At 33.7% G+C, this 15,999-nt stretch overlaps 1 protein-coding gene across 1 annotated transcript in view; it reads right to left on the bottom strand.

Moving 5' to 3' along the window:
- LOC122838867 (contactin-associated protein-like 4) overlaps nt 1-15,999 on the bottom strand; it is an 84,258-nt gene that overhangs the window by 17,885 nt on the left and 50,374 nt on the right. The window contains exons 12-17 of the mRNA XM_044129882.1: nt 11,464-11,570; nt 8,167-8,286; nt 7,878-8,078; nt 5,609-5,771; nt 4,560-4,687; nt 3,402-3,572 (exon numbers count right to left, since the gene is read on the bottom strand). Of these exons, the coding sequence (XP_043985817.1) occupies nt 3,402-3,572; nt 4,560-4,687; nt 5,609-5,771; nt 7,878-8,078; nt 8,167-8,286; nt 11,464-11,570 (890 nt within the window). The remainder of the gene's footprint in view (nt 1-3,401; nt 3,573-4,559; nt 4,688-5,608; nt 5,772-7,877; nt 8,079-8,166; nt 8,287-11,463; nt 11,571-15,999) is intronic.

Raw genomic sequence — 15,999 nt, 5'->3', positions numbered from 1 at the left:
GAAAACTGCAAATAAATAATAATGAAGTCGTAGTATTACGAGAATAAAATCCTAATATTACAAGAATAAAGACATATGTGAATAAAATCAAAATAATATGAGAAAAGAAGTTGTAATAATACGAGAATAGTCACAATAAAGTCAAAATAATGAGAATAAAGTTGGAATATGACATTATTCTGATATTATTTTGACTTTATTATCATAATATTATGATAATAAAGTCGAAATATAAGGTTGTATAATTGCACATCTGTTTGCAGCCATTTTCAAATGTGAAAGATGTAACCAGGAGCAGCTTAAAGTGACAGACTCCCTAAAACATCTCATTCTGAAAGACCTCAAAATTAGCAGAAATGATCAAACTAAAATCTCAACATGTAAGAATGATTTTGTGGAGAAAACTGTAATGAGCATGTTTTGTATAGACCATAGGCCTATCTTATACTCCCCATCACTTAGGGAAACAAAAGCACAGAGTTAAAACCTGCCACTCTCTTGCTGGAACTGAGAAACCATAGGCTGAGATAAAAATGAAAACACGCACAAGCAAGCACTCTCAAGGAATCATAACTTCATTTGGAAACAGCTGTCTGGCTCCAGTCATGTTATGAGTAATAATGATTCAGATACATCTTAACTCCAGCTGTCACGATAACAACGCGGTGCAACGAAAACCTGCGTGCTCCGAGTCAACAATGAGTCTTCTTCACGGAGCAGCAGCAGCAGCGTTCGACTCAATCTGTCTGTTTCTGCAAGCTAGCTGCACCTCTGATCACACGCCGAGTGAATTTCCAAGATTTAAGATCAACACAGGAAGTTTATTTACAACTTAATGCATCCAGTGTGGGATGAAACACTCATTTTTTGTTTTGGTCCATATCAAAATCAGGTGTTTTTTTAAATAAAAATAATGATAAATAATGATTTATTTCCCAATGAAAAAAACTTTTATTTTGTAAATAACACAAGATACTAATTACATATGTTTATTACATATATAACATACATATTACATATGTAATACACATGTAATCGTGGGAGGAATTACATGTATTGCATGTGTTACATATAGTATAATATGTATATATGTAATATAATATCTATTATATTACATAATACACATATATATATGTATGAGATACATATATATATGTGTTATATGTAATATAATATCTACTATATTAATCTAATATAATTAATATATCTATTAATATAATATCTATTATATTACATATAATTTCTCTGTATATCCATATGAATACCATAACATAGTTTTAATTACAAATTTCTGATAATTATTGAGTCGGTAAGTAATATATTTCATTAAATTGAGAAAAGGAGTAGGATTAATTTAAAGTGTTCACTTCTTCCTGCTCCTTTTCAACAGGAATGTTTTGTTAAGCTACATTTTTTCTTGGTTATGTGAGAAACGTTTCTCTTGCTTGTTTTCTTGTTTTTTAAAAAACTTAATTAAATAAATGAATGAATGAAAATGGAATCCAGCGATCAGTAGATATCAGATTTAAAACACAACCTTACATATATCTGACTGTGGGGAACAGAAGAGAGATTTTTGCTGGGATTGGTATAAAATTACAGATTGGGTCCCCGACTGTGGGGACTCCTGCATCTTTTACGATCCAATACATCATCTACAAGCTCCGCAGAAAAATTCCACCATGAGTTTATCCTGAGGTCAACAAAAACCCCAAAACGAGTCACGAATGTGGAAGAAAAGGAAAGACAAAACCACAAATGCAGCAAAATCTGCTATGCACACTTTAAATATCCAGTGGTTTATTGAGCAGTGGAAGTGTGCAGCTAAACGCTTCGTGGAGGGAGTTTCTGCATTTATAGGATGTTTTGTCAGCAAAAACCTAACTATCCCCCGGAGTCAGTGCTCTTCAGTTTTATCTTTTGCAATTAGTGATCTTCGGTTTCAGCTAAATCAATTGAAACGTGACACGGAGGCCTCAGGCACGACATCATCAGCTGCTTCTTTTCCCTAAATGCTCCAATAAAAAAGTTTAAAACAGGACAAATATTTATTTTTTTGGTAGTTTGGGAGGGTGCTCTGTATTTGTGAACTCCAAGTTGTGGCATTTTAGAGTCCGCAATATTCAAATCATAGGATATGAGGAATGTGTAACTGTTTGTCAGTGTTTACATACAGTAGCAAATGTGCTGCATCTACACTGCAAAAATAGAAAATATTACCAAACATTTTTGGTCCAGATTCTACACTCTCAGACAACGTACAAGTCATTTTTCAGCAAGATATAGGAACTTGTTTTATATGGAACTAAATTGGAGCCATAAAATTTTGTCAAAAGAAAAAAAAAAAACAGACTGAAAAAACCCACTTGAATCTGAAAAGTAGGTTTGACCATTTTTTTCAGTTTTATTTATCTTTTCTTTCAAACAAACCTTATGGTTGCTATTTAGTTAAAAGCTTATTGTCAATAATTTGCCCCTCTGGCAGATGATTTTACTCATAAAAGTGGAAAAATGTCTTTTTTAAAATGAAAAAAATCTATTCTCTGCTGTTTACACTGCAAAAATGCAAAACCTTACCAGGTTTCTAGTGCAAATATCTTAGTACACTTGAAATAAGACAAAACTAATTTACAAATAACTTTTCAGCAAGAAATAGGCGCTTGTATTATATGGACCTAAATCAGGGCCAAAAGAAAAAATCTTGAATTGCAAAAGTAGTTTTGAATTCCCCCCCCCCCCCGTTTCAAATCTTTATTCAGTTTTAATTCTGTTTTTTTTTTTTTAAGTTTCAAAATAAATTCTCATTGTTTTTTCTTCTGAACAAAGTTTATGGCCTCAATTTAGTTCCACAGTTTTACATCAACAAGTCCTTCTTATTCCTGAAAATTCCTAGTTCCTCTGGCAAGAAGCTCATATATTTTAGTAAAAAGTTGTTTTTGCCTTATTTCAAGTGTACTAAGATATTTGAACTACAAACTAAACCAAAAATACTTGGTAAAATTTTGTGTTTTTTTAGTGCAGAGCCTTTTGAATACTGAATATTACACTGTCACAGCACTGTCTGCATTATTTTATAAATGTTCATTGTTAACTCTAGAAAGAAAAGCAGAAAAAAGGAAGAAAACAGCAAACTCTTATGTAACTGAGGATGTTTGCTGAGTCAACCCGGACGGCTCAAGTTTTCTTTCTTCAACTTGTGCGTTGAACTTTAACTCAGAAGAAGGTAAGCAAGCAGAGAAGACCTTTCCTCCTCTGCAGTTCAATCTTAAAACACCTGATTGCGAATCCTCTCGAGGGTCGAGCTTCAGAATAACTATCAGAGCTGCAGACTGTGTTCAGATGGAAAACAACACAAACCCTTTTGCAGAACAAGACAGCAGAAACATTGAGATGTCACTTACACCTGAGCTCTATTCGGATGAAGTCCTTGATGCCGAGGTTTTCAAGGAAAAGCCCTGAGGAAGACGTCGTCTTAAACAGATAGGAGATGTCTGCGTTCAGCTCTCCATGAAAGGTGGGGAAGTGAAGGTACGACGTCTCCTCATCAAAAAACGCAGCATTCCAGAAGTTTTCTGCAAGAATCAAACAGTTTTCTGCTTCCACCTAGAAAAACTGAAGCAAAACTTTCTTTTTTTTTTTTTTTACATGCATGTCGCATATATCACATTGGAATGAAGCTCATTAAAGAGAAAACTCATTATGAGGGCTGTGTAATGGAAACCATGTAGTAAACAAATGAACCAACTGTTCGGCTAATTAGGTGAGGAAAAAAGGCACAACAGCAGCTATGCTATCCCATTTATGTTGATTTATCTTTAGGCATTTATTTACTAACTCATTAAACTTATTGGAGAAATTATAAGCATTTATCACAAGTAAAATACAACACCTAGTTTAATTTATTTTACATTTTCTATTGATAGTTATTATTACGTAGCATAAGGGTGCCATATCTTAGCAGGCTGTCTGCTAATTAGCAAGTTTAATTTGCTGCAGTGAAATTTCACAACAAGTTAAATGGAAAGATGGAGTCTGGACAGCAGAACCGGACGATTTGGGTCAAAATCATCCGATTAAATTCATTTTTAAGAGAAAAGAAGAAGAGAGAGGAGGAAGACCGGATAAAAATAAGAAATGAGAAGCAAAAGAACAGAAACAAGTGAAAATAAAAGAAGAGGATGAGAAAGAAAGAAGAGCAAAAGAAGTATGGATGCAGAAAGAGGAGAAAAAAGAAAAGAAAAAGGACAGGAAAAGACTGAGACTGAAAAGAGAAAGAAAAAGTGAAAAATAATATAAGAAAGAGAAAAGAAAGAAAAACAAAAGAGAGAAAAGGAAAAATGGAACTTGGAAAAAAGGAGAGAAGATGAAAAAAACAAGCAAAAAAGAGGGAAAGAAGAAAAAAGAAAGAAAAATTAGGAGAAAGAAAGAAATTCAAATAAAAAGAAAATAAAAAAGAGAGAAAAGATAGAAAAACATTTTTACTTGAGTTAAAACATGTTGAAGTAGTTACTGAGCATAATGTTTGGGTCCCGCCTCTGAGGCCACGCCCCTGGACTTACTGTCTCCATGGCAACGGAGAGCCCCCACCCTGTAGGCAGCCTCTGAACCCGGACGGTGAATGTCTCCCAGCACCAGCGACCGGACTGGGAGGCTCTCCTTATGGGTGAGAAGGTCTGAGTCCTCAGTCCTGAGAAGGAAGGAGAGAAACAGAGAGCAGCAATCTGACGTACACTGCAAAAACAGAAAGTCTTAGCAAGGAATTCTAGTCTAGTTTTAGTGCAAATACCTGAGTAAACTTGAATTAAGACAAAACTTACAAGTAACTTTTCAGCAACACACAGGAGCTTGTTTTAAGTAAATAATTTCTTAATACTGATGAAGAAGTGCTAGTTTCACTTTCTATTAAGTGAATTTAATTTCAAAATGTCAGATGATCAATAGATGATCATCCATGCGTTTATCTTCAGTCGTATTGATTATTGTAACGGCGTCTTCACAGGTCTGTCCAACAAATCAATCAAACAGCTGCAGCTGATCCAGAATGCTGCTGCTCGTGTTCTGACTAAAACCAGGAAGATAGAGCACATAACACCAGTTTTAAAGTCTCTCCACTGGCTCCCTGTCGCTCAAAGAATAGACTTTAAAATACTGTTGTTAGTTTATAAATCACTGAATGGTTTAGCAATACATTAAAGATCTGCTGCTGTTGTATCAACCTTCCAGACCTCTCAGGTTCTGTTTCTGGTCTGCTCTGCATCCCCAGAACCAGAATCAAACGAGGAGAAGCAGCATTCAGCATCTATGCACCAAAGATCTGGAACAAACTTCCAGAAAACTGTAAAACAGCTGAAACACTGACTTCCTTTAAATCTCAACTAAAAACCCACTTGTTTGGAGTTTTATTTGAAACGTAATCAATTGCAAATTTATTGACAGAATCTGATTTAATGTTGTGTTTTTAATGTTGATTCCATGTTGCATTGTATTTTTGTGTCTGATTTGATGTAAAGCACTTTGAAATGCCTTGCTGCTGAAATGTGCTATACAAATAAAGTTTGATTGATTGATTGATTGAATAGAAATGCAGCTGCAGAATAATTCGGCGTACCAAAGGTCATAGTCAGCATCACAGTTGCAGTAGAAGCTCGAGTCGAGGCAGTTGTCCTGCAGACCACATGCGCACTGCCGGCTGCCGGGCAAAGTTCTGCCCCAAAAGTTCTGGATCTGACCCGAAGCCGGGCCGCCGACCCACCAGCTGAAAGGAGTCCCGTCTAAAACAAAAACGAAGCACACATCACTGGTTCACATGCAGAAAAATAATGGAACTATTTACATATATTTAATAGTTTAACATTTTTTAATACAGATAAAAGATATTAATTTTTAAAAATTGTGGTATCACAAAAAAATTGTGATAGTTGTTTTTATTAAAAAAAAGTTAAATTTTTTAATTAAAAAAATTGTGATAGGAGTAAATTTTTGATAGGAAGAGGCAAAAGCCCAATGTTTGAAACTGAAAAAATATGTATGAAAACTTCTTTTTTCAGTTCTGAAATAATTTTACAGTTTCAAATTTATTCTTTCCGGGTAATTTGTTTTTCTTTCGAACAAACTTTATGGCCACAATGTAACTCCATATAGCTCCCCTGTGTGAAGTAAGAATAAAACTGCGCTTTTGATTTAAAGTAGTGACTAAAATGCATCGTTTCAACTTCTTGACTGTCATAAGAAGACTAATAAACATTTTACATAAATTACTTTGGGAGGTAGAAATTATGCACTTTTATTTCCCTAATGGATTAACGGATTCTGTTTTACAGTTCACAGAATTGGAAATTAAAGTAAATGAGCTCAGAATACATCTGTTAGCAAGAAATGAGGTAAGTCACAGTAAAAAACTCAGCTTCTCCTAACACACACACACACACGCACACACACGCACGCACTGATGCAGTACTTTTTGAACAACTAAAAATAAACAAAGAGATTTACAAGGACATGTTCTTGGCATCAATGTAGTGCCACTGCTGTGTGAAAAGAGTCAATCAGTGACAGTTTATGTAAAACGTCTCCAACATTAAATTTTCATTAATTCATGTTTTTTAATTCTCCCCTAATTAACAGATTTAGCAAATTAATCTCTCCAATATACATAAAATAATTACCTAAAGCAGCTTCTGCTTGTCTTGTCTGCCAACACATGCAAGTCTTTCAGATTTCTGGCATTATTGGACTGTCTGCACTTCAAAAACAGAAAGTATTTCTAGTGTAAATATCTTAGTACAATTGAAATAAGACAAAATTAACTTATAGGTAACTTTTCAGAAAGATACAGGCACTTGTTTTAAGTCAATAATTCTTGAACATTGTTAAAAATTTTGAGTTTTCACTAATAAAAAGACATTTCCCATGTTTTAAGTGGAAATATCTGCCAAGTTTTAATTAATATACAAAATTTATTGTCTTAAATATAACATTAAAATGTTACTTGTAAGATTTTATCTTATTTCCAGTGTGCTAAAATATTACGACTAAGAAAATAAAAAGCAAAAACGGAGTCAATTTTCGCCAAAATATTTTTTTGAGAAACCTTGGAGATTTTTAAACTTGAAAAGCTGAAAATTTGCTAGAAAAAACTTAAATTTTAAGATTAACTTGAGATACTTTTTTGAAAAAAACAACTTTAAAAAATATTCTGAGTTTCAAAAGATTATTCTCTAAATTTCAGTTTCTTCTCACAACTTTTTGACTTTTCAAACTCAGAAATGTTTAAGTTTTTTCCAGAAAATGTCTGAGATTATTCTCTAAATTTCTGAGTTTTCTTCTTGCCAATTTTCAGCTTTTCTAACTCAGAAGCTTCAGGTTTTTTTCCAGAAAGTTTCTGAGATTATTCTGAAATGGAGGCTTTGGTGAAAATGTTCTCCTTTTTTATTTTTGTTCCATGCATAGAGGCTCTAATATTCTGCCGTAGATATCTGCATTATCAACTGGTGGAACCATATTGTGTAGGATTCTGTGTTTTTGCAGTGCAGAGGAAGCCGGACAGGAAATAAGTGCCGTTTTCTCCTCTTCAAGCTGATAAGAAGCATTTTGAGAGCAGAAGAAGCTCATCGGACTCTGAGCTCTTTCATTCCTTCCAACAGCCTTCAGCTGTGTATTTAAATCCTCGTTTAATAAAAGAATAAAATCCGATGATTTCCAAAACAATTAGGTGCTGTAAAGCGGCAGAGATAATAAGGAAGTGAAATTTAATTAATGTTTTAAATAGTAACTTAACAGATTAAATCAGCAGTTCCCTCCACTCTGTCCTGGTTTTAGATTTAGAAATGCTTACTTCGCAATTATTATTATTATTTTTTTACTTTTCCAGATCTTACCCAGGCTGTTGGAGAGGCGGGACTTCCTGCAGTGATAGGAAAGCTCCTGCTCGCAGTGCTCTGATTGGCTGATGACGGCGGAAAGCTGCGTCTCTTCAGACGGATACAGGAAGTTGACGAAGTGTTGGTTAGTGTCGGCGGAGACCTGGACTGGAGTCAGCTCTGTGTTATTATGCTGGATTATAATCCACGTCTGGTCCTCTGGAGGACACAAACCAACAATAACGCATCTTATTAGACGTTTGTGTGAAAGGAGAAGAACTCTACATGTTTAATTATGTTATTTTACCCGTCATGTTGCAGTAAACGAGCTGCGGTTTGACTGGTCCGCTGCCGTCCACGTCGATGTAAAAGTGACCCGATGTGTCGCCTTTGTGTTTGTAGATTTCACACGACTGTTCGTATTTTGCTACGGAGAAAACATTACATAACATTACGGAAAGAGATAAGGAACACTGAAAAAAATAAATCTTACTTTTCTTAATATTCTGGTCTTTTTTTTTCCATACCACAATTTGGACTTTTTTTCCTCCAAATTTTTCTTTATCTTTTTTCCTCCCAAAATTTTTTACTTTTTCAGAATTCTTACTTTCTTCCCCAAATTCTGACTTTGTTTCCCCTTTCAGGATTCTGATATTAAAGTCAAAATTGGAAAAATTATTAATTTTATAAGAGTTATCTATAATTTAGAGACGTAAAATTTCTTCATATCACTTTCTTTTGGTATAAAATTAATAAAACTTTTAACAAAATTTGGTTAAAACAAGTTTGTTCTTCATCCACTGAAGTTACTGAAAGTAAAAGTACACTGCAAAAACACAAAATCTTAGTATTTCTGGTCTAGTTTCCAGTGCAAATATCTGAATGTATTTAAAATAAAACTGACTTAGAAGTGGCTTTTTAGCAAAATATAAAAGGTTGTTTTAAGTCAATAAATTCTTAATATTGAGGAAATAGTTTCTGTTTAGGTTATTTTATTTATAACGCTGGATGCTTGTTATAAGTAAAATTAGTTTCCAAAGGAATGAGTCATTTTCCCTCAATATAAATAAATTATTATTACTATTATTAAAACAAGCTTATCTTGCTGAAAAGTTATTTGTGAGTTAGTTTTGTCTTATTTCAAGCGTACTAAGATATTTGCACCAGAAACTAAACCAATAATAATAATACATGGTACGATTTTGGGTTTTTGCAGTGCAGTAAAAAATACTCCTAAAAGTCTTTTTTTTTTTTCTAAGAAAATTTAACTTATCTGACTCTAAATGTGAATTTTTCCTCCGGCAACTTCCTGAAAAATCATTACAATGCCCTTTATGTGCCTTTAAGTGTATATTTAGTGCATTTTTTACTTATAATTTAAGTATAAAAAATTTGCCATCCAGTATTTTTGTCTCATGTCGTAATTTTATCTTTACATTTACAGTGTCTTATTGCGTGTTTTGAGTTTTATTTGTAACTTTGTGTAACCCTGCCTGGTCACTTTGCTGCTGTTACACCTGAATTTCTCTGAGAAACGGACAATAAATAATATTTCTGTTCCATTCTCTACATCTTTTGTCTGTTTCAATGCTTCGCAGATACAGCAGGAACATTTAGGCCACTGTACTCTGATCCATCTCTGATTTCAACACTGTCAAAACTACAACCCTGCAGATAAAAATATTAAATAAATATGATCAGTTCTGTTCTTTCAATGGGGAAAAAAAAGTATTTAAAGATATTCTTAGCACTTGAAAGTCTTTGGTACTTAAAAATATTAGGAGTGATGAAAAAAGCAGCAGCATTTAGGAGCAGGGAATTGACACGGTGCTTTTCGGAGCGCTTTGAAGACAGAAGTGGGAGAAAATTGTGGCTTTCATCTCCAGCAGGATGCCGTCCCTTTGTTCTCTCCTCCACTATCCCCCCGTGGAACGGTGACATTTCATTCCTGCATTATGCATCACCAGGGATGATGCTATTTTTGCTAAGAAGCAAAGTATGAAATTTAGAGCAAACTTATCTAAAAGTCTCCAAAGACCTGCTGGTAATGCATCACTATCGGTAGGTTTACAAATGCATTTGTAAATAAAACATATATTTAAAACCAAATTATTGAACTATTCTGTAGAGTAAAAAACTCAATAAATTGATTTGTACTAATTATTTACAGTAGGATATCTGCAGGTGAATGCAAGAAGAAGAAATCTTTAAAAAGTTTAAATTAAACCAGATTGTAATTTATAAAGCATAATGAAGTTTGTTTGGTCGATTCCCAAATTACAGGTTTTAAATAAAGACATAAGAAGAAATGCACAGGAAAACTGACTGTCTAATTAAAGTAAACTCAATGAAAACATGGCTGGGATAATAACAGTCTGTTCACATGGTTTGAAATATAAAAACAAACATTTATACGTCAGCATTCATCATGAGTGTTTAGACAAATAAAGAGAAAAATCACTTGAAGTTTAGGTTTGAAAATAAGACACATCTTAAAGTACTTATTTTTAAACTACGTTTTGAATAATTTTGAAAAAAGCTAAAATCTGACAAATCTCTTAAATGTTGATTCAATAATTTTCCTTTTCATGTAAAAAAATGTATATATTAAAAAATAAACACAAATAAAAAACATAATAAAATAATACTAAATTATAATTAAAATAGAATTATAAAACTTTCAATGACTAAATGATTTTCCAAAACAAAATAAGAACAAAAATGCTTATGTAGAGATAGTTAAAAAAAAAAAAAAACAACCTAAGAGACATCCTGTTTTTTTTTTCTAGAAATTTTCAGAAATTAATCTAAACATTTTGGGGAATTTTCTAGCAAATGGCAGACTTTTCAAGATCAGCTGTTTCCAAAGTTTTTCTAGCAAATTTTAAACTTTTGGAATAAAGAATTGTTGTGCTAAACTCAGCAATTCAGAGAATAATCTCATAAACTTTAAAACTTTAAAACTCAGAAATATCCAAGTATTTTTCTTGAGAATTTATGATTGAACTGTACGAAAATGTAGACAACTTTGGAAATTTCTGAGTTTTAATAATGAAAAGCTTCACAGTATTTTGTAGTCTACAAAGATTTTGAGATTATTCTCAAAATTTCTGAGTTTCTTTGAGAAAAATTTTGACTTTCAAAACTCAGAAATGCACAAGTTTTGTTTTGTTTTTTTTTTAGAAAATTTCTGATTTCAATCTCAGAATTTCTGATCTGATTTTTGTGACAGAAATTTCCTCTTTTTTTCCCCCTCATCTGAAATGGCTCCAAAACGCCATTGTACATGTTTTATTTTGAATATTTTTAATATGAATGCAGAAGAACCTCAGTATTAGCATAAGACTGATTTCCTTTTTTACAGAATAAAGTGTCTCGGTTTCACACAGATTAGTAATCCCGTGTTAATCTGTGGGTCGACAATGATGTACACCGCTGTAGTCTTCACATTATGTATTGATTGGTATGTTTTATTGTTTTTAGTTTTTAACTTTGATACTTTGTCTTTTAGTTTTTACACTTGCTGTAGTATCAATTTGGGACACGAATGAATCTGAATCTTAATTCTAATCTGTATTTTTTCTCTTCCTGCCTCGGCGCTCACAGCTGTGGCAGGTGGCTCCTCGGTAGCCGCTGTCGGAGCAGTTGCAGTGGAAGTTTCTCCAGGACTGAGAGCATCTTCCTCCGTGTTCGCAGTGACTCGGCAAACACCTGCAGGGCGGAAAACAGAGAAACTGTCGCACAAACGACTCGGCTCAGTCTTCTTCAAAACGTCTTCCAACGTTTCTCCAGGAGGTTCACAGGTCTTCATAACATCTGTTCTGATGAAGAGGAGTCAAGCAGGGGCCGGAATAAAATAACCAAAGAAAAAGAAACATGCATGAAATTTAAACAGCCTGAGGACCAGCTGGGTTGTTCTGAGATGTAACGCCTTTCTGCCCATCTGCTCCACACAAAATCTCAATAATCGTGAAATACACGTAATAAAAAATAATCAGTTTTGCAGCAAGGATGGTCGTCTGTTTTAAAATAGTCTGTAGATTTTCTAAAATAATTTTTGTTACTGCAGTCGTTTTCTTTTATTATTCTGGCAAGCACGATGGTAAATTAGGGCCATTCTAGACAGAAAAACTGAGTAAATTTACACCAAAAAGTTTTTTAAGACAAAATTTATCAGTTTGAAAAGTAAAAAATTTACTAGAAAAACCTCAGAAATTATGACGTCTCAGAACTTTTATGAAAAAGCAGTTTGAAAAGTTTCAATTTGCTAGAAAAAAACCTCAAACATTTCAGGTTTTTAAAAGTAAAAAATTTGTTAGAAAAATCTCAGAAATTTTTAGATGAATTTTGGAAATATTCTAGAAAAAACTCAGAACTTTGAGGGTTTCAAAAGTAAAAATTGTCCAAGTTTTTTTCTGGAATATTTTTGAGATTATTCTCTAAATTTCAGTTTAGAAATTTAGCATATAAATTTCTAAACTTTGAATCTTTTGAATATTAAAAAGATTCAACGAACTTTTGACTCTTCAAACTTAGAAATTTCCAAGTTTTTTCTGGAAAGTTTCTGAGATTAACCTTAAAATTTCAGAATTTTTTGGCAGAATGTTCTCCTGTAATTTTCATTTTGTCTACAACAACCATCATAAATGCCATCTTAAGTGGATTTGGACTGAATGGGGACCAAAGTTGCAACATTTGTTACATTTTCAGCTTCTGTGGTTCTCTTTCTCACTGCAGTGTCAAACAAACCAAACCCTTAGACATTCTGTTCCCCTCCTCACCTGTGGGGGCGCTGCAACAAGAACTACTGAAAGAAATGACACAAAAACCTCTGATGACGACACTGAGTGCAACTTTCTTCTTTACGAAACGTTAACAAAATTGTAGCCCACCATAAAAATGTCAGATTTTACTGGAGGATTTTTCTTTTGCTTTTAGCAAGTTATGTTCCCCGCTAGCGTTAGCTTAGCATGTTTGTTTTGGTTGCATTTACCCAGAATGCATTTGAAAGGTTTAAAGACCTGAGAATGGAAAGGAGTTTCACTTTCCAGAAGGACAACCAGAAAAAACAAACAGCTAAAGCTACAACCAGATGGTTTTAATCAAAACATATTTATGTGTTGGACAGAACTGAACAACACTGTCTGAACAATAACAGATAAATTCAGACCAGATAACTCTGAACAATACCTAAAATTAATTCAGAAAAGGGCCCAAAATCCAAAGTTTTCACAAGTTTTATGACAGAAATGTTCAAAGTTGGAGGAAAATGAATATTTTTGCGAGGCGCTGCATAGTGAGACGCCAGACTCCAAACTTCTCAACTTTGTTTTGTTTCAGAATCTGAGCTCAGCATGCGACTGGCACTGCTGACATCATTCCTCACAGAGCCGTTTGTGAGTCAGGTGCAAGGTAATATTTAAGTTTATTAAGGTGGCCTGTTGCAATTAATCACGCTTTAGCTTCATGCTAATTTGCATAAGGAGTCTATGACATACAGTTAAACTTTTACTTCTTATGCATTTTATGTCATTTCACATTCACAATCACTTATCGCATAAACAAAGTTATTAACGTGTGATTTTAAATGTTTTTCTTATTAAATTGAAACACTGCAATTGCCAAATTGTGTGTTTTTTTTTTTTTTTACATCAACAGAATACCACCAAAGTCTTGCTCACATTTGTAATAGAAACGCAGCTACGGAAAAATGTTTTTTTCTGTTTTGAGTTTTTGAAACAAATGTAAGAAATTGGTTTTAAATTTATCCAACCAAATGTAAAAGAGCAAAGGAACCAAAATGGTGGAAAAGAAAAGCAGAACATGTGGGGGGGAATCAGTGGTACTGAGTGGAAAAAGGTTCTGATGTTCAGGAGTGAAGGAGGAAACCGGGACTTTGGAACAGAGCAAAAAAAGCGCTGGCAGGTTTTCCTGCACTGCAGATTTATGAATGCAGTCCACTCATAAAACTGCTTGATCTCTGATCAGAATTACCAATTTTTTCTTTCTTTTTTTATGTGAAATTTACTGAGCTTTTTATACAAAAAATCTAATCATTTCTTTCAAATACTTTCAACCTTTTATTTTCTTTTTAGAATCTGATAAAAGTGACCTCTGAGGTGAAAAACATAGTGACGTCATCAAAAATACACATTGCAGTTAGCAGAAAAAATAAAAATAAAAATAAAATGTTTTGGAAAAACAGACTTTTTTGTGTTTGAGAGAGAACAGAACAAAGCCTGTAATTCATCTTTTTTCTGCACACTTGGCATGTTTTAGCTGCGACCTTGCAGAGAGTTTGAAAAATGAATCACAAAGACACAGAAACATTGTCCATAATGTGACTCGGATTTTTACTTTAAGTCTTTTCTTAAAGGATCAAAGTTCAGAAAGTTATTTTTTTATTTTTCCTTAGCAATTTTTTTTTTTACTTTAGTTTAAGGTAATACTATATTTACTTTTATAAAGAAAGCTATTAAAAATATGAGTTGTTTTTCGGCTGACATTTAATTAGCAGTGGCAGTGCATTACACAACATGGCCAACAGAACTGTTAGAAGCTTAAAAAACTGACAAATAATATTTATTTTAATAATTGGTTATTCTATTAACTATTGTGACAGATGCTGGAAATTAGGCGTGGGCATTTATCACATCGTTTATTGTTCATCGTGATCAGATTTTCATTTATTGTTGTCACAATAAATTCCAATTAGTTATGTTTAAAACCCCCAAAACTGTCCTTGTTGTCAGGATTGAAAGATTCGCAATTTTTCCACAGTTTGATCAATAAAAGCATCAATAAATAGAAATAAATTTTAAAATGAAGTTGCTGTGATTAGTAAGTATGTTGCAATAAGCAATAAATCAATTAATCGCAAATTAAAACAGTCTAGGTAACCATTTAATGTTTTCCTTACGTCTCTCTCTCTCTCATGCGAGCTTAGTGCTCTTGGAGTCCCCCTTGTGGTGTGGAGGCCAAAGGTGCAGCAGCTTATCACATATTCTTTGGTAATGTGACCTTAAAGGGCAGTTTGTTTACCAAATAATTGTGTTTAAAAATAATTACAGATAAGTGGCTTCAGACCTAATAACTTAAAAAATGAAAACTGAAGATACAGATGGAAAGAAAACAAGGAGTATTCATGTGAACGGAAGAATTATTGCCTTATCTGCTGTTTTAATATCAGGTTGTATATATTAAGATAAATACAAGGTCAATTTCAAATTATTTGTCAAATGGGTAAAGTGTTCCTCACTGTGAAGAAGTCTGAGATTTATGCAAAATTCAGAAGATTAGAAACTAATTTCCATCAGTGTGTCCCGCCTTTAGAGTGATTAACGTTTTGCACGCGCCTCCTTCATGCTGCAGTGTTAGAAAATAAAAACTTTCTGCTCAGGTTTGACTCTTTAATCTCTCCTGGATTACTGAGCTTCCAGGTCTCCATTCTTCTTGGTTTCTGTCACCGCCTCCGGCTGAAACAGCGCAGCAGCTTTCCCGACATGCTCACTGTCACTGGTGCATTCTGGGAAGACTTTAAGCTACGGCAAGCAACTGAACAGAGAATCCAAGGCAGGAGGGAAGACGTGCCTTTCAGTTTGAGTTTCTGCTGTTCAGAAGGTCAACATGCAGCTCAACATGCAGGCCATTAAAAGTGCAGCTGACTCCTACAACACACTTTGCTCTGGTCAAAGTTGAAACTACATTTTTCTGACTTCAGTGAAACTATTTCTGTTTTATGTAAATTAGATTTTAGAAACCTGTTTCTATGTCCAGAAGCCTGAAGAATTTGAGAACTTTTAATTATTTGCTCCAATTTCAGAGGTTTACATACACTAACATTACTACGCCTTTAAACAAACCCACAGATTTTACTGATTTTAATATTCTGATGAGCTTTTTTATTACTTTCCAGTCAAATGGAGGCAGATCTGTTGATTTACTTCACCTCAAACACACTGCAACAGAGAACAGAGATGTTTTCTGTGTCAGTAGTAAACTTTTAATCGGAGTAGAGAGTGATCACATGTGGAGTACCCCAAGGTTCAATCCTGGGACCCTTCTAATTCAATAAAGATATGCTACCACTAGCACAGATTACAACAGGAAACAAGATACGCAGATGATACACAGCTCTACA

Source organism: Gambusia affinis, linkage group LG10, assembly GCF_019740435.1.
Source record: "Gambusia affinis linkage group LG10, SWU_Gaff_1.0, whole genome shotgun sequence".
In the NCBI taxonomy this organism is placed as follows: domain Eukaryota; kingdom Metazoa; phylum Chordata; class Actinopteri; order Cyprinodontiformes; family Poeciliidae; genus Gambusia; species Gambusia affinis.
The sequence above is the reverse complement of the archived record's forward strand: the minus strand, read 5'-3'. Positions and strand labels throughout refer to the sequence as shown.